The sequence below is a fragment of the Sebastes fasciatus genome, chromosome 23, assembly GCF_043250625.1.
Source record: "Sebastes fasciatus isolate fSebFas1 chromosome 23, fSebFas1.pri, whole genome shotgun sequence".
Lineage (NCBI taxonomy): Eukaryota > Metazoa > Chordata > Actinopteri > Perciformes > Sebastidae > Sebastes > Sebastes fasciatus.
Window position 1 is genome coordinate 6,105,790 of NC_133817.1, and position 17,902 is coordinate 6,123,691.

The 17,902-nt window shown below is 42.3% G+C and overlaps 1 protein-coding gene, 1 long non-coding RNA gene and 1 pseudogene across 2 annotated transcripts in view; 1 reads left to right on the plus strand and 2 right to left on the minus strand.

The window, feature by feature from the left end:
- LOC141761865 (uncharacterized) overlaps positions 1-754 on the minus strand; it is a 21,361-nt gene extending 20,607 nt beyond the window's left edge. Inside the window, exon 1 of the long non-coding RNA XR_012592651.1 lies at positions 600-754. This is a non-coding gene — a long non-coding RNA (uncharacterized LOC141761865). The remainder of the gene's footprint in view (positions 1-599) is intronic.
- LOC141761848 (protein adenylyltransferase SelO-1, mitochondrial-like) lies at positions 542-6,896 on the plus strand (annotated as a pseudogene).
- LOC141761861 (NXPE family member 3-like) lies at positions 6,827-10,288 on the minus strand. The gene is made up of 5 exons (XM_074625500.1): positions 9,873-10,288; positions 9,144-9,439; positions 8,747-8,817; positions 8,240-8,446; positions 6,827-8,156 (listed from the first exon to the last, which is right to left on the minus strand). Exons 1-5 carry the CDS (start codon positions 10,257-10,259, stop codon positions 7,609-7,611), a joined length of 1,509 nt encoding a protein of 502 aa, XP_074481601.1. The 5' UTR covers positions 10,260-10,288; the 3' UTR covers positions 6,827-7,608.
- Between the last annotated feature and the right edge of the window lie 7,614 nt (positions 10,289-17,902).

Consider the following 17,902-nt stretch of genomic DNA (forward strand, 5'->3'; position numbering starts at 1 on the left):
ACTATATGGTATTATACTATATTGTATTATTTATATTATATTGTATTATACTATATTATAATATAGTGCGCGCTCGCGTGTGGCCGGAGTCTCTGCTCCTCTGCCTGCTTGCCTTCACTCACACAACGCGCATTCTCGCTGTTACGCTCCACCTCTACACGTGCATGCTCTCACTACACACTGCAGAAGACTTCGTAGCTTTGAGAATATCTAGTGAATGTACGGTGGACGTTTGTGCAGAAATAACTGAGCGATGTTCGTTCATGTCGACTTTCGTTGACTTAACGGCCACAGGTGTCGCTGTTAACAAGCATTTCTGAAAGTTACAAACAGTCCCTTTAAATCCTTTAGGTGTAGTTTTTCAAACTATTCTGATGGCTTGAGGCTTTTATTTATGGACTAAATATCTTCTTCTATTACATTTTTGCCAACTTTTTTAGGCTTGTTCATGCTCCTGAACACTGTCTGCCGTATTACAAAGTGCCATAGTCTACACACTAACGCCCCCACACAGCCCTGATCCTGACTGAGTGGGTGGTGTTAAACCTCAGTCCTCATGGAGCCCTCTCAGTGCACGCCCACGGCTCTGGAGCTCCTACCGTTCAACAACACCGTGCTGAAAAAGCTGCCGGTGGACGACTCAGAGGAGCCCGGGTCCCGGACAGTCCCTGCAGCATGTTTCTCCAGACTTGGGACTCTTCAGCCCCTGGTGCGTCCGACCTTCGTGGCCCTGTCCTGCTCAGCGCTGGCTCTGCTGGACCTCAGTGTGCAGGATGTGTTGGGTGATCCCCTGAGCCCGGATTATCTGAGCGGCTCCAGGCTGCTGCCGGGCTCCCAGCCGGCTGCGCACTGCTACAGCGGCCACCAGTTCGGCCTGTATGCGTCCCAGCTGGGGGATGGAGCGGTGATGTACCTGGGAGAGGTAGAGTCGGCCACCCACGGGCGATGGGAGATTCAGGTGAAGGGTGCAGGAGTCACACCGTACTCCAGGTAATTCATTTAAGAGTTTATGATCCACCTCAGGAACAGGTTGTAGGTCAGGGACAAAAAGATGGATGAAGTTTCCTCAGAGAGAATAGGACATTTTCAGCAGCAGGTGACACAGCCCAGTCTTTCATAAGCCTCCTCCAGAGGCATGTGAGTGCATTAACCCAAGGAGAGCTGCTTAAGAGCTTATAACTGCTTGGCACACATTAAAGGTGTCCAGCATTGCTTAACGACTGTGTGCTCAGCAGAATCAGTACACCTCTAGTTTCCCCAGATCATTGGGTCTGTTAAACACATAATATGAAGAATATGTGAGGCTGTCTTTTATTCTTAAAGGTCCCATATCGTGCTCATTTTTAGGTTCATACTTGTATTTAGTGTTTCTACTAGAACATGTTTACATGCTGTAATGTTAAAAAAAAACTTTATTTTCCTCACACTGTCAGCCTGAATATATCTGTATTTACCCTCTGTCTGAAACGCTCCGTTTTAGCGCATTTTGACGGAATTGCAACGGAATTGCGTTGCTAGGCAACAGCTTGGGTCCATGTGTACTTCCTGTCAGCGAATGACATTCACATACACTGCAACAGGAAATAAACTGGGACACAAATCCGTGTGACAAACCCATTTTCTCAGAGATGGCGATGGCAGGAAGGTGCTTCGCTCCAGCATCAGAGAGTTCCTGTGCAGCGAGGCCATGGCCGCCCTGGGGATACCCAGCACCCGTGCAGCCTCCCTCGTGACCTCTGATCTCTACGTCAGCAGAGATCCACTCAACAGTGGGAGGCGCATCCCTGAGCGCTGCTCAGTCGTCCTGCGTGTCGCCCACTCCTTCATCAGGTAGGAAACATTCCAATTGTTTTCAGACACAAAAACACTTTGTGCTGTCTGTGGATACATATGGACACTTTCTCTCTTTGTTTTAGATTTGGATCTTTTGAGATCTTTCTCGGCCGAGATGATTTCTCAGGCCTGCAGGGTCCCAGTGCAGGGCGGCATGACATTCGCGCTCAGCTGCTGGATTATGTCATTGAGACTTTTTATCCTTGCATCCAGCAGACCAATCGGAAAGACAGGAACAATACTTTCTTCAGAGAGGTGAGGACTGAGGGGTTTGTTGACAGAATGTCAAACACAAGCTCAGCTAATAAAGGCAGTTTAAGACTTTAGTTCATTTCATGTTTGTGTTTTTTACATTTTGGTCGTCAGATTTGACTTGTGTATCCCCAGGTGATGACGCGAACCGCTAAGCTAGTGGCCCAGTGGCAGTGTGTTGGTTTTTGCCATGGCGTCCTTAACACAGACAACATGAGCATCTTGGGTCTTACTCTGGATTATGGCCCCTTTGGTTTCATGGACAGGTAGGCTTCTACTGGCATCATATGAAACTAGAAATGGAGGAATCAAGGAATCCATTGGTACCAACCATGTCATGTTAGCTTGTCGGGAAGAACGCAAAAATAACGCTACGAAGTGACGTTAAATTTTGGTGAGGAAAAACTGGCACGATCATAATCAAAGGAGTCCCTTGACCTCTGACCTCAAGATATGTGAATGAAAATGGGTTCTATGGTACCCATGAGTCTCCCCTTTACAGATATGCCCACTTTATGATAATCACATGCAGTTTTTTTAATGCATTACAACTGTGTTATTTTCACCTATTCTAAAAATGGCGTATTTTAATATTTCTGCATTCTGGGGTCCCTAAACTGTCTTGAATTACATAAATTGGGTATCACTGTAAAGCTGAGACTCTTGTGGATCCAATGAAACCAACTGTATTCATGTGTGATGATCAACTGACGCACGCATGATGTCCCCATAGTAGCCATTTCATTGTAGTGAGACCATTGTTTGAAACTTGACTTCACTGTATAAAGTGACCTGTGGTGACCTCTAGGATAATCACAGCCTCATGAAACTTTACAACCACAATCTATAGACCTAGAGCATTCAGAGGACGGATGGCTTTTCTCATTAGATTGACAATAAGGGTGTTTCTGAACAGTTTCCAGAACAGAAGTTCTCGCCATCCAATCGCCAAAAACTGCAATTCTAGTAGAAATCTCCAAATGTCAAAAGTTTTTGATACCAAATCACAGCATGGCTTTTTCTATGGTGTTCCTCGAGGTCTTGGTGTCTTAATGTGGTATTTTGGAGGGATTATTGATCATTTTATTTTATCAATTTGAATGGTAAAAAATGGTTAAATTTAGCACCAAATCTGTGTAACAAATGGTATTAACCTAAAAATTGCTGCAACAATTTATGAGACATAATAGAGCATGGGGACGACCATCATATACTTCTATTATAATGTTCTTAGTTCTTATATACTTTCACAATTTATTAATTCATTTTTATTTCTTATTATTGACTAGAATAACTTGACACAGTGCTGAGCTGCATCTCAAATTGATCTTCAGGTTTCCAGCTTTCAGATGATGTACACCACTTCTCATGCTGACTCAAAAAACATTTTCAGCTTTGCCTCAGTAAAATGGTTCTAAAAGTCTGATTACAATCTGTTTTGACATACAGTAACTACAATATAATATTTATACAATATAAGATTTTTATATAATAACTCATATCATATTCTATATGAAAACTCCCCCCACCTGTGTGTCAGATTCGATCCAGATTTCGTCTGCAACACCTCGGACAGAAGAGGGCGCTACTCATACCGAGCCCAACCATCTGTGTGCCGCTGGAATCTGGCTCGCCTGGCGGAGGCGCTGGGCTCTGAGCTGGATGCAGCCCAGGCGGGGGCTGTCCTGGATGAATTCGGACCCACATACGAAGCCTTCTACCTGAGCATCATGAGGAAAAAGCTAGGCCTTGTGAGAAAAGAAGAGGCAGAGGACAGCGAGCTCATATCAGACCTACTGCGCGTCATGCACAACACTGGTACAAAGACAGAAAATTAGAAAGATTAATGTTGACATTTTGGTAATGTTGTGTGACTATAATCTATGAAAATGTGATATGCTTGCAGTCTTGTCATAACATAATGTGCTTCCAGGTGCAGATTTCACCAACACCTTCCGCCTGCTGAGCCGCGTCCCCTGGCCAGAGGAGGGCGACAGTGAGAGGGCCACAGTGGGGCCAGTAGTGGACCTCATCCTAGAGCAGTGTGCCTCTATTGAGGAGCTAAAGGTGGCTAATAAGCCAACTATGGAGGACCGGTGAGGGAGTGTATGGTGGATACAAGTGTGTTCCTTCACAAAGCAGCTACTGTATAACAAGAGGGAACATATAGGCCCAATTCCAAACCATCCCCTACACCCTCTCCCTACCCATTTATATATATATACATATATTTCTTATTTTTTACCCCTATCAGCAGCTATAACCCCATCATTTATTATATATTCAACTGTGCAATACTGATTTAACAGTGCAATAATTTAGTGCATTAATTCAGATGTGCAATAATCTGGTTTACTCCGGCATTAACACTGCATTTATTTATACAGTACATTTAAACTAATATTCATATTTATTTATACTATTCTTGCATTTTTTCATAATTAATGATAGATCAGCATTATTATTTGCACTGTTTTTATACATATTTCTTATTTATTAGGGCTGTCATTCGATTAAAATATTCAATCACAATTAATCGCCTGATTGTCCAGAGTTAATCGTGATCAATCAAAAATTAATCACACATTGGCAGAGAATTTTGACAAATTTTACTTGGGCGCTACCCACATAATCAGCTGTGCTGCTCATCCCACAAATGCATGATCCTTACAATCTGGACATCATTGTGAAGGTAAATAAACAGGCTTTCCAACCATGTAAAATACAATGCCAATTAGCATTGTAACAGCAGCGAAATAATGGAGTGTATATATATATATATTTCTGTTTTAGATTCGTAGTAAAATGTAACTCTATTTCCTCCCCGGGGATCAATAAAGTATTTCTGATTCTGATATTTATTTCCTTGCCGGGGGGTTGGAAGTTTGTCCTTAAGTGACTGCTGTATTTATTACCCTACACCTTAAAGAAGGGTGCTTCATTGAGCTGCGAGCGTTACTACAAATGGAGTTCACTCCGTCATGGAGTGGGAGGGTGTAAGGACCTAATTTAAATTGGGCCATAGTCTCTAGCTGCCCCACCATATACTCCTAATGAATGTGTATTTATCCTATAGCTGAGCAGAGCACTGCTTTCAAATGACTGAATCTCTCTCGTCCTCTAATTTGTTTTTCCTTTTACATGCAAGCATTTTGGGGGAAAAGCTTACCAAGACAATATGTAAGTTAAATGTGTGTTTCGGTAGGATTTATGTTGAGACAGTAGCAGGTGTACGTGGAACATCATGTATGACTAGAGCTCGATTTGTGGTCACTTACCTCTTCTCCCGTTCTAGTGAATTGGCGATGATTCTGTCCATGGCACAAACCAACCCGGTCATGTTTGGGATGGTGGCAGACCAACCAGCTGTGTCCCAGCAGCTGGAACAGATGGGACGGCTAAAGGAGCTGCTGGAGACGGATCAGAACGAGCTTAAGAAAAAGCAGCGCGATGACTGGATTCGCTGGGTTAGCCGATACAGGTAAGAAGAAAAAGGCGAAAACAAAAATAATTGCTGCTTTAAACATTGTCTCTGCTGGTAATTTGTTTTCTTTTCAACCCTGTTTATTGTTTTTATAAATCATATATTAGATTTCCATAACGGATAAATACATTTCCCCATTTTCTCTTGTGCTGAAATACCAGGAGGCGTTTAGCCAGGGAGTCTGACGGCACAAGTGACTTGTCTCTCATCAAAAAGGAGAGGCTCATTGTGATGAACAGCACCAACCCCCATGTCGTCCTACGCAACTACATCGCCCAGAATGCAATTCAGGCTGCAGAAAAGGGAGACTTCTCCGAGGTCAGGACTCTTTCAGAGATTATCTGTCTCATGTAATACTGTCAGGATATAGTGACAGTTTGAGCAAATATGATAAAAAGTTATTTTTTATAAAAGTTAACTGCACCTTTAATGGACTGAGTTGTCTCAGTGGAGTTTGTGAATAGTTTGAAAAAGTTTGTTTTTGATGATGATTTAATGCAATTTAAATCCTGTGGATCAATAGAAGTCATCCTACCTGTACCTTGTCCTGCAGGTCAACACAGTCCTCAAAGTTCTGGAGGAACCATATTCTGATGCATTTGGGTTGGAGCCTTTGGATGGACCTAATGCATGTGGTGAAAAGGAGCAGAACGGGAGGGAACTCTCCTATAACAGGAAACCTCCCACCTGGGCACAGAGGATTTGTATCACCTGATCATCGTAGAGGCTCACAGACAGGTGAAGGAGAGAGGTCTGTTTCCACCGGTGGACCACTATAGGCTTCAGTTTTCAGAGCAAACACATTTTTCAGTAGTGTTGCTGTTGCTACTCTTGCTGTTCTCCAATTCCACCTCAGACTTTCTTTCCTTCTTCCTGAAAGGAGGATGTCATGTAACTCAGAGTGTTCCAGTGTTCATCAGTATAATCATAGATCAATGTTTGTGTGATCATGATGCTTTTATTGCAGCGTTTAGAGCTGTTGATGCATAATATATAGACAGTTTTCCTAAAGCTCAATTTGACCAAATTTGACAGATTGGTCACCCCTACGTTGCAACCCGTTCTCACTCCCAATTTGTCAAATACCGCAGCTTGATCACAGCGGCCCTCGGCGTCAGATACAGATGCTGTCAACTAACTTCAATGTAAACCCACCCACATCATTATCAGACAGTCAGAGCAGCTGACGTAGGCCTTAACACATCAGGGGCATGAGGAATAAACAACACAAAAAGGTGAAATACTCTCCTGCGAATGTTATATGTCTACGGCTTTTATTGTGAAAGGTAAGAACGGAAGGAGTGGATTTGGTCTGCGCTGCCTTGTCAAGGTTGAACGGAGTAATACAATTTGTAATTGTAATAAGTTTGAGGCGTAGGGCCACTGACCAAGCCTCGTATTTGACGAGTTAGGAGTGAGAAGGTTTTGCTAAAGTAGTCGATGAATTTGCTGATGAAGTATGACGGCTCAGATGTCCAGTCACACAATGACCTGTCTGGGTCTGAAACACAGGAACACACTGACATCAATTATTTACAGATAGTGGACTTAAAAGGTCAAAATATTAATAATCAAATATGAGCAAAATGATTAGTTTCTTAAAGCTACTTTATATAGAATAAATAGAATGATTGTTGGTATTTTGTTTCTCAAATTTCGAAATAAAAGATTACGCATTGTTTGTCATAAAGTGTGTTAATTAAATGTTATACATACGAGGCATTAGCTCCGTATCTTAAAGGACCTGGAAACATCAGTTTCTTGCCAAACTTGGAACAGTGTTTTGTGTTTTTTTAACATGAGGATATCTGAATACGTGTTTTATTTTTGCTGGTTTGAAGTGGCCAGGGCCTAATTAGAAAAAGGTGATGTCACAAATTCCCGTGCAACGTTTAAATCAAATGTATAGCACTGTGGTTGTTAAGCGATTAATTTAATATTTATTCATTTCAATTGCATAAACTGCCAGTATAGAGACATGTAAACTCAGCGTGTGCTTTAATCCCCACACATAAAAACAAACACAAATAAAACACATTCTAACCGCCCTTTTGAGGACATATGTTGGACAAGAGAACGTCAATCATATTCTTAATAATGGGGCGTTGTGGGTGGAGGTTGTGCGGCAGGTGGTGGGCCAGAACCATCTCCCAGGCATCGATCAGATGAACATTCAGTCCTTTGAACACGGCTCTGAGCACCGTGTTACCCTGCAGCGAAAACCAGTCGCTGTTGGTCTGAAAAGACGATGAATCTTTGGGGTTCCCGATCCGGATGACGACCAGCGTTCCTGTAGCCCTGTCCAGCAGCCGCACCACCGCCCTGCGGATGCTCTGCAGCCTCCGGATGTAGATCTCCATGGGGTAAGTGCAGAAGTGAGCCCAGATGCCAAAAACTACAACAGTGTTGGTGCCTCCGATTAAGCCATCTAGTTCATTGGCAATGTAACGAAGCTCGCTGGTTGAGACCCTGTCAAAAAAGAGAGGAGGACCATGGCAGCGGAATGTCAACAAGATGTTGTTTGCATAGTCCAAGGCCATGAAAGGTCCAACATTCTTCAGGCTGTGCAGGTCAAACTCCTTCAGATCTAGAAGTGTTACAGAGGTAACAGAATGAGCTGCAGTGGGCACAAAATCAAACGGTTGCTTGAAATCCCTGTGGATCAGCTACCTGGTAGAGCTGGGATGAGGAATTCATACCACTGCCTGATAGTCGAGTCTCCATACAGGTGGACCTCCTTTCCTTTCAGACACTGACTGATGGCATAGGGGGTGTTGAATTGGTGAACTGTGGTGCCATTTAGTGCTCGCCACACACCCTGGTAGTAATAACCAGAAGGTCCAGATGTCACAATGCTGCTCTGCACCTTTGGTTGACCTGAGAGGAAGTTAAAGGATGAAGGTGGAGTTATTTAAGGTTTGTTATTGTCGACAAATTCCACTAAAGGACCAAATCCAAGGGCCTTCCCTAACCTGATCCTAATCTGTGGCACTCAGCCTCAAGTCAATTCGTTACTAGGGTCCTAGCGCTCTTCTCAAATTGGGCTGAATACATTTCTAGACAGGTCAATGCTACGTTGTTTACAAATGAGTTTTTCCTGAATGTTTTACCTTAATTTTCTGAAGCACATTCAGAAGGCGATTATTTTTATAGGCAGTAGTAAAAATTATGCTTTACCTTCCGTTTTTTGCAACACGGTGACACTGGCAGGTCCTGTAGCCCGAATGGAGACTTTCATGTTGACACCACTGAAGAAAAAGCACACATAATAAAATATCTCTCACACATATTACAACACTAACAACTTAAATACAAGAAAATCTGAAAAATCTGAAATCAGGTTAAAACTAGAAGAGTCTAGCCAGCCTATTCTCATTTCCAAGGTTTTGTGACGGCCGTTGGTGTTCGGTACCGCCACACCCGGCACCCTTTAGCACCGGTATGAAACGCACTGGACGTTCCATTAACTATAATGTAAACTAATCCACGGCAACAGTAAACGTCCCACAAAGGAGATACATAGGTAACACTCGCTGCATGTATTAATTAAAAGTCAAACAAAATGCCCCCTCACCCTCGAAAGAGCTTCTCCTCCTGGGCCTTAAGGTTGAGTCTGTATCCTCCCCTGACGTGGTCAACCCTGGCATCACAGCTCAGCTTCTTTGGCTTGTAGCAGAACCAAGGCTCGCCTGTACGGACGTCAGCGTAGTTGCACAGCGGCTGCTGGGTTGGACGTAGGCAGACGTTACAGACGGTAGTTTCAGAGAGTGAGCCTGAACGGAAGAGGCTGTTGAAGTACATCCTGTCAGGCTGTTCGCTGTTCAGCCTGTTCAGCACTGTGATGGCCTCACAAGGATGAACCAGCGTCACCTGATTGGATAGAGAACCACAGTTTTCACAGTCCAGTCATGTTCAGTCATGTCAATACAGACAAATAAAATGAGTACTACTTGAAGATCCACACTTTGACACATTTATAAAGATTCACTTCTTCGTAGACCAGATTGATCTCAGATGTCAATCGCTGGAGAGTTAGTTAGAGTTGCTAGGGACAGTTTGCAGCCAACAAAACCTACAATCGGTGGCAAGAAATGAGAACCTGCTTTTTGTTTGAAATGTAAAAGTCTCATTGTTTCTCAAATGACTGACAGTTTTGAGTGGTAAATCTGCCACCGTTATCATTACAAACTGCAACAGTGCCGCGTGAGAAGTGAAAGTTAACAGGCGTAGCACCAGTAACTAAGGGGGACGGGACTTAGTGAATAATCAGAAGATTTAAGACACCTGCAGTTAACATGATCACCTCAACCAGCGCATCTCCTTCCCAGAGTAAAGAGAATACAGCAGAGTAACTCCCATTGAGATGATCCACCACTTGTCCAGCCACACCTGCATCAAGCTTCCGGTTGTGCAGCTTGGTGAGTAAGAAGTCCCACCCAAACTTCTTGGGACGGCCCTGGAAGTCAGACATCTGTATGATAACCTCCAGCTGATCCCCTACGTGCCACTGTCCTCCTCCCCTCGCTGGGAGAATGGTGAAGGTGCTGTGAGCTGGATCGCTGGTCTGCTCCAGGGAAGCAGGAGCTGTTAAAGGTGGAGTTTCAGGCCAAGCAATGGAGTCTAGTAGGAAGCGTTCCTCTAGAGCCTCCTCACGGGACAGTGGTTGGAAATTGCAGAAGCTGCGATTCATGTCAGGGTCAGTGGAAACTCTTGGGACGATGATGGGGGATTTCACTTTATGCTGACACTGGCAGAGAGATGGTGACAAACATGCATCAGACAAATGCACTGAAAGCAAATTAACCAAATAAAGCAAAAGGGACTGAGAAGGAAGATTTTTCCCATCCCAAAGCTCAAATTGACTTTGGGGTGTTGATAAGAACTGTTGATCTGTTAGCTGCAGGAATTTCTACCTTTCTCAACTTCCCCTGTGGCCCTTACTCTGTTGTTAACTTTGATCCATGGAAAAAACACATTTGCACAAAATCAAAGTCAAATGGTCAAGGTTTTCAAAGTGTCCACTGAAATTCATATTTTGGGATATTTTACATCATTGGCGCAGAAGCACTATGGAGGCTGTTTCACACCTGATGGTTTGACATGACAGAGGAAGATTTTAATGGCTGAAAAATGCATTTGATGCATACCAATTGGATTGAACCACACTCCAGGTACAAAAGGGACACTTTGTTTTCAAAAATTGCATTGATAAGAGAATCCAAATAAAAGCCATTGAACCTCTTATGGTACGTGTCCACAGCCTCTGTCCTTTCCATGCTTTCCATTCATTGTCTATGTAAGCAGCCGTGCAATGCATTCTAGTAGCGTGGCTACACGATTCAAGAGACAAGGCATCACGTTGGCCGGTCCTCATTTGTTTATAGTTGAGATCTAGGCTACTTTATGCAAACCAGGGGCATCCGGTGCAATTCGCCACCTCTGGAAACTCCCAAGAGACTTTAAAACTAAGTGTTGTCCATCCAAAATAAAGACAGATTTAGCAACTGCATGGCTTATTTCTCGCATAAAATGTTTTTAGAAACACATTTCGGAAAACTATTTTCATGATATAAGAGAAGAAAGTTTCCAAATGAGCTGCCATGTTGGTTCCGGTTTGAAAGCTCGGAGCAACAGCCCTCGAGGGAAACCATTCGTCCAATCAGGTGCCTAGTGTCTAGTGGCAGCCTGTCAAGCGTCCATTGCTGGGAAGCGAGGCGATCCCTTGCGATAAAAACGCCCCTGTGGACATTTTGGGGAATCTTTTTAAAAACTGTACATTTGTAACTCATTTGTTTAGGTCTTCAGCGAGAACAAATGAGAACAACATTAATGGTTTTGGTCTAAGGCATAGAATAATGCGAGCCTAGCTAGAGGAGCTGCTGCTGTCACCAGGTCAAGGTGCAGCATTGAGAGGGTAAATACAATTTAACTGCATTTATTTGAAATGAAAGAACATTACTGTTGCTGAGCCATGTTGCATTTGAAAATATCCTGAAACTTGACTAATATTAAACATTTCCAACAGGGTCCACCCTTCAAGCAGACCCTCTAAAACCAAGTTCTCACCTCCAGAACATCCATGTTACGTAGCACATAGATCGAGACAAAGAGAGCCAGAAAGAGGAAGATGACTCCGTACTCCATTCTTATACAAGCTCTGGCCTTCATGATAGTCTTGATCTATGGCTGCAGCAGGCTGTGACCACTTCCTCTGGTACTGGATTAAAGAAGAGAATTATTAAAAAATAAAAAACAAAAAACATAGGGGTTACTGCTAAAAACTTGAAATTCCTTTGATTAATCAACCATCAACCAAAGAAAGCAGCTTCCTCTCTTGCAGTTGACCATGATTCAATCTATCCGCACCCTTTGCCACGTCATGTAAATAAGTAAATTCAAATACATTTGGATTGTGCTGTTTTTGACATCCTGACACCACATGCTGCAAAGTTACCCTAATAACAAGTTGCACAAATATCTGTTTTCATTTTCATTACAGAAGCAGAGAAAGGATTTCCAGCACAACTTCACCTTCTTCCAAGGTGCATGGAGATGGGAGTCTGAAGATGGAGGAGTGAAGATACTGGTATCAAACCAGATAACCTAAGGAACAAACTGGTGTGTTTTTTTATGCTAAATGCAGTACCTGTGAGGGTTTCTGGACAATATGTGTCATTGTTTTGTGTTGTTAATTGATTTCAAATAATAAATATATACATACATTTGCATAAAACAGCATATTTACCCACTCCCATGTTGATAAGAGTATTAAATGCTTGACTAAAAATCGCCCTTTAAGGTACATTTTAAACAGTTGAAAAATGTGATTAATCGCAATTAAATATTTTTATCGATTGACAGCCCTAACCTAAATATGATCTAAATATTTATTTTTTAATCATATTCTTAGCTTTTATAGTTTTTTTGTGTGTTTTCAAAGTATGCCACACTAAATAGGCCCACTGGGTTAAGACCTCTACTGCACAAGTCTGAGTGCTGCCTCTTAATGCACTTCTCTTGTGCATGAGGACCAAATATGATGTCACCATGTCCTTTATTGGGCACTCCCCTCACCTCTCTGTCAGTTTGGGAATGTGATTGGCCTGAATCCACATGACCGCATCATCACCCACATCAGGTTAAACAACAAGGCAGGCAGCTCAAAGGAAAGGACTATAGACTCAATGATCAATATCCACGTGAAATCATGCTACATCACAGAGACTATTTCCAATCCGTAAACAAATGATGAAAGAAGGCAAAAAAGCAATAATCTCAGTGGACAAATTCTACATAGATGGAGAGTTGTACCGTGATAAGGACATGACCCCCTGTCTCTTCTAGACACCCCCCCATCTCCCTCTCTCTCTCGTACACCGCTCCATTAGCTACACAAACATGCACACATCCAAAAACCAAAGAATTCCTGCATCCTATCCTGTGTTCTTTCTCTCTGAAACCAGACTTCATTAACTTTTCTATCATTTTAAGCATCTTCCGGGTTTTCCTGTTGAATAAAAGGATGCAGTCAAGTGACTCTCACCTGTTACCTGTCGGCGGGTAACACTTCAGTTCAGCATGCAGTGGTGATCCAGCGAGCAGCTTGTTGTTCCAAATAAAATCTGAATCAAATGGGATTGAACGAACCCTACTGACTATTCTGATTCTAACTGATCACAGAGACACACCTGAGCAGGGATGTACTGTGTCTCGGTTTGTTCTTAATGAAGCAGAGGGCTGAGAGGCAAAATGTGATACACCCACCCAGGTAACCACACCTGTGTACCTGAATAAAATAGTTGAACAGTTGCCACTTCTGTTCAGTGCTTTAAAACAAATACTTGACAGGACTAAACGAGGAAGATAAAACATATAACAGGTAAAACACAAACAGTTATAAAGCAAATAAAACAGGTAAAGTAGATGTACTAAATAAATATAAACAGAAGTGTTACACTAGAAGTATAAAATATAAAAATAGATGTAATGTAATCAGAGGTAATTGCACTTGTAAAACAGGTAGGGTAGATGTAATAAATAAATAAATGTAAACAAAGGTAGTTGCACTTGAGGTGTATATACAGCGGGTAAAATAAGTATTGAACACGTCACCAGCATGAGGAGGAGGTGCCAGGCTGTTGTGGCTGCGTATGGATCTTCCACCGCTACTGAGGCTCCTGACATATTGTATTAAATGAATAAAGTGTAAAACTGCCAATATGTCTTGTTTGTTCCTTGTTACTGATAGAGAGTTCAATCATCCAATCCATCAAACAACTCAAAACAAGAGTCAACACCAACAGGAGAATACACTGTTTACCATTGACGGAGCATTTTGGCAAATTTTTCTTGGGCGTTACCCACATAATCAGCTGTGCTGCTCATCCCACAAATGCATGATCCTTACAAGTTGGACATCATTGCGAAGGTAAATAAACAGGCTTTCCAATGATGTAAAATACAATGCCAATTAGCATTGTAACAACAGAGAAATAATCCATCAAACACAAGTTTCCGAACTTTTTATTTTCCAGTTTACATAATTATAGTAATTATTTCTGAGGAGAGGCAGCTGTGGAGCCTATATCTTGCCCTAGTTTTAGTGTTCAGGTGCTGACTCATTGAATCTTTGTCAGAAGTTGGAAACAAATAAATAACAGGTTTTGAGAGTCACTTGACTGCATCCTTCTGTTTGATAGTTTGTCACGTGATGATAGCAAACATCAACAGTGTTTAACCTCAGCCAGGCTATACAGCAAAGATAGTAATCATGGTCAAGCACTACCCTTGACGTGGTGCACCGCTCCAAATCACCACCAAGTTCAAATTATTTTAACTTTGACTTCAGTTGCCGCTGACCTTTCAAAGCCCAACCAATGAGAACAGTTGCAACTGTTGTTGTTGCCTAGAAACAGTGAAAGGGGGAGATATTTTGGGGAGATATTTTACCTGCTGCCTCTGCAGGTCTCTGCGCCCGACCTCACAGTGAGTGAAGCTAACCTCTCATTCAGGCACTCTTTAAAGAACCCTGGAACCTCCTCTGGGACCTGCTAAAGGACCATCACCTAGATTTGGTCGTCTCCTTCTTTTTTTTTGCCCGTCGTCAGGGCTGGACTGGGACAAAAAATCTTCCCTGGCATTTTGGCCCTGACCGGCCCCATCACCGGCCATTCGTGCTGTGTGTACCCTGTTTTGTTGAACGCTCTGTTTGAGGAAATGCCTTCAAATATGGTTATTTTGCATACTTGCCAACCTTGAGACCTGAAAAATAGGGAGGATTTCAAAACCAAAGCGGGGGATCTGGAAGGAGAGAGAGGGACATCAAGAATTTGAGTTTCATAGACTTTGTTTCCTGAATTCTGGTGTCTTTAAAACAATGAAAATAACAAAATAATAAGTACAATGCAACAGCATTTTTATGTTAAACTTCTAATTTTAGGGAGGAACAGCGTGGCCCACGCCCCTCTCCACATCAATGGGAACTATGTGGAGAGGGTGTCATCTTTTAAATTCCTGGGAGTGCACATCTCCGAGGACCTCTCCTGGTCCACAAACACAACGGCTGTGAAAAAGAAGGCCCAGCAGTGACTTCACATCCTGAGAATTCTCAGAAAAAACAAACTTGAACAGAAGCTGCTGGAGTAACCCATAGGATTACTGGCTGCCCTCTGCCCTCCCTGGAAGAGATCTCCAGCTCCCGCTGCCTCAGTAGGTCCACAACTATTCTCAGGGACTCCTCCCACCCAGCTCATCACCTGTTTGACCTGCTGCCCTCTGGCAGGCGCTACAGGTCAATGAAAGCCCGCACCTCCAGACTCGCAAACAGTTTCTTTCCCTGGGCGATACGGACACTAAACAACAATAAATCTGTTCAATATTAGTACACTGAATGTAAAATACATTTGTCCGTGCAATATCGTTTATGCAATATATATATACACCTCAAGTGCAACTACCTTTGTTACATTTATTTATTTATTACATCTACCCTACCTGTTTTACAAGTGCAATTACCTCTGATTACATTACATCTATTTTTATATTTTAACTATTCTATTCAGGTACACAGGTGTGGTTACCTGGGTGGGTGTGTCACATTTTTGCCTCTCAGCCCTCTGCTTCATTAAGAACAAACAGAGACACAATACATTCCTGCTCAGGTGTGTCTCTGTGATCAGTTAGAATCAGAATAGTCAGTAGGGTTCGTTCAATCCCATTTGATTCAGATTTTATTTGGAACAACAAGCTGCTCGCTGGATCACCACTGCATGCTGAACTGAAGTGTTACCCGCCGACAGGTAACAGGTGAGAGTCACTTGACTGCATCCTTTTATTCAACAGGAAAACCCTGAAGATGCTTAAAATGATAGAAAAGTTAATGAAGTCTGGTTTCAGAGAGAAAGAACACAGGATAGGATGCAGGAATTCTTTGGTTTTTGGATGTGTGCATGTTTGTGTAGCTAATGGAGCGGTGTACGAGAGAGAGAGGGAGATGGGGGGGTGTCTAGAAGAGACAGGGGGTCATGTCCTTATCACGGTACAACTCTCCATCTATGTAGAATTTGTCCACTGAGATTATTGCTTTTTTGCCTTCTTTCATCATTTGTTTACGGATTGGAAATAGTCTCTGTGATGTAGCATGATTTCACGTGGATATTGATCATTGAGTCTATAGTCCTTTCCTTTGAGCTGCCTGCCTTGTTGTTTAACCTGATGTGGGTGATGATGCGGTCATGTGGATTCAGGCCAATCACATTCCCAAACTGACAGAGAGGTGAGGGGAGTGCCCAATAAAGGACATGGTGACATCATATTTGGTCCTCATGCACAAGAGAAGTGCATTAAGAGACAGCACTCAGACTTGTGCAGTAGAGGTCTTAACCCAGTGGGCCTATTTAGTGTGGCATACTTTGAAAACACACAAAAAAACTATAAAAGCTAAGAATATGATTAAAAAATAAATATTTAGATCATATTTAGGTTAGGGCTGTCAATCGATAAAAATATTTAATTGCGATTAATCACATTTTTCAACTGTTTAAAATGTACCTTAAAGGGCGATTTTTAGTCAAGCATTTAATACTCTTATCAACATGGGAGTGGGTAAATATGCTGTTTTATGCAAATGTATGTATATATTTATTATTGGAAATCAATTAACAACACAAAACAATGACACATATTGTCCAGAAACCCTCCCAGGTACTGCATTTAGCATAAAAAAAACACACCAGTTTATTCCTTAGGTTATCTGGTTTGATACCAGTATCTTCACTCCTCCATCTTCAGACTTCCATCTCCATGCACCTTGAAAGAAGGTGAAGTTGTGCTGGAAATCCCTTCTCTGCTTCTGTAATGAAAATGAAAACAGATAGTTGTGCAACTTGTTATTAGGGTAACTTTGCAGCATGTGGTGTCAGGATGTCAAAAACAGCACAATCCAAATGTATTTGAATTTACTTCTTTACATGACGTGGCAAAGGGTGCGGGATAGAGGGAATTTCAAGTTTTTAGAAGTAACCCCTATGTTTTTTGTTTTTATTTTTTAATAATTCTCTTCTTTAATCCAGTACCAGAGGGAGTGGTCACAGCCTGCTGCAGCCATAGATCAAGACTATCATGAAGGCCAGAGCTTGTATAAGAATGGAGTACGGAGTCATCTTCCTCTTTCTGGCTCTCTTTGTCTTGATCTTTGTGCTACGTAACATGGATGTTCTGGAGGTGAGAACTTGGTTTTAGAGGGTCTGCTTGAAGGGTGGACCCTGTTGGAAATGTTTAATATTAGTCAGGTTTCAGGATATTTTCAAATGCAATGTGGCTCAGCAACAGTAACGTTCTTTCATTGCAAATAAATGCAGTTAAATTGTATTTACCCTCTCAATGCTGCACCTTGACCTGGTGACAGCAGCAGCTCCTCTAGCTAGGCTCGCATTATTCTATACCTTAAACCAAAACCATTAATGTTGTTCTCATTTGTTCTCACTGAAGACCTAAACAAATGAGTTACAAATGTACAGTTTTTAAAAAGATTCCCCAAAATGTCCACAGGGGCGTTTTTATCGCAAGGGATCGCCTCGCTTCCCAGCAATGGACGCTTGATGGGCTGCCACTAGACACTAGGCACCTGATTGGACGAATTGTTTCCCTCGAGGGCTGTTGCTCCGAGCTTTCAAACCGGAACCAACATGGCAGCTCATTTGGAAACTTTCTTCTCTTATATCATGAAAATAGTTTTCCGAAATGTGTTTCTGAAAACATTTTATGCGAGAAATAAGCCATGCAGTTGCTAAATCTGTCTTTATTTTGGATCGACAACACTTAGTTTTAAAGTCT

Excerpts from the sequence above, each read along its gene's own strand:
- LOC141761861 (XM_074625500.1), bottom strand. The coding sequence starts at position 10,259 with ATGAATCGCAGCTTCTGCAATTTCCAACCACTGTCCCGTGAGGAGGCT. Across the intron at positions 9,440-9,872 it reads AAGGAGATGCGCTGGTTGAG|GTGACGCTGGTTCATCCTTG; the intron begins GTGATCATGTTA and ends CTATCCAATCAG. Across the intron at positions 8,447-8,746 it reads CGTGTTGCAAAAAACGGAAG|GTCAACCAAAGGTGCAGAGC; the intron begins GTAAAGCATAAT and ends ACTTCCTCTCAG.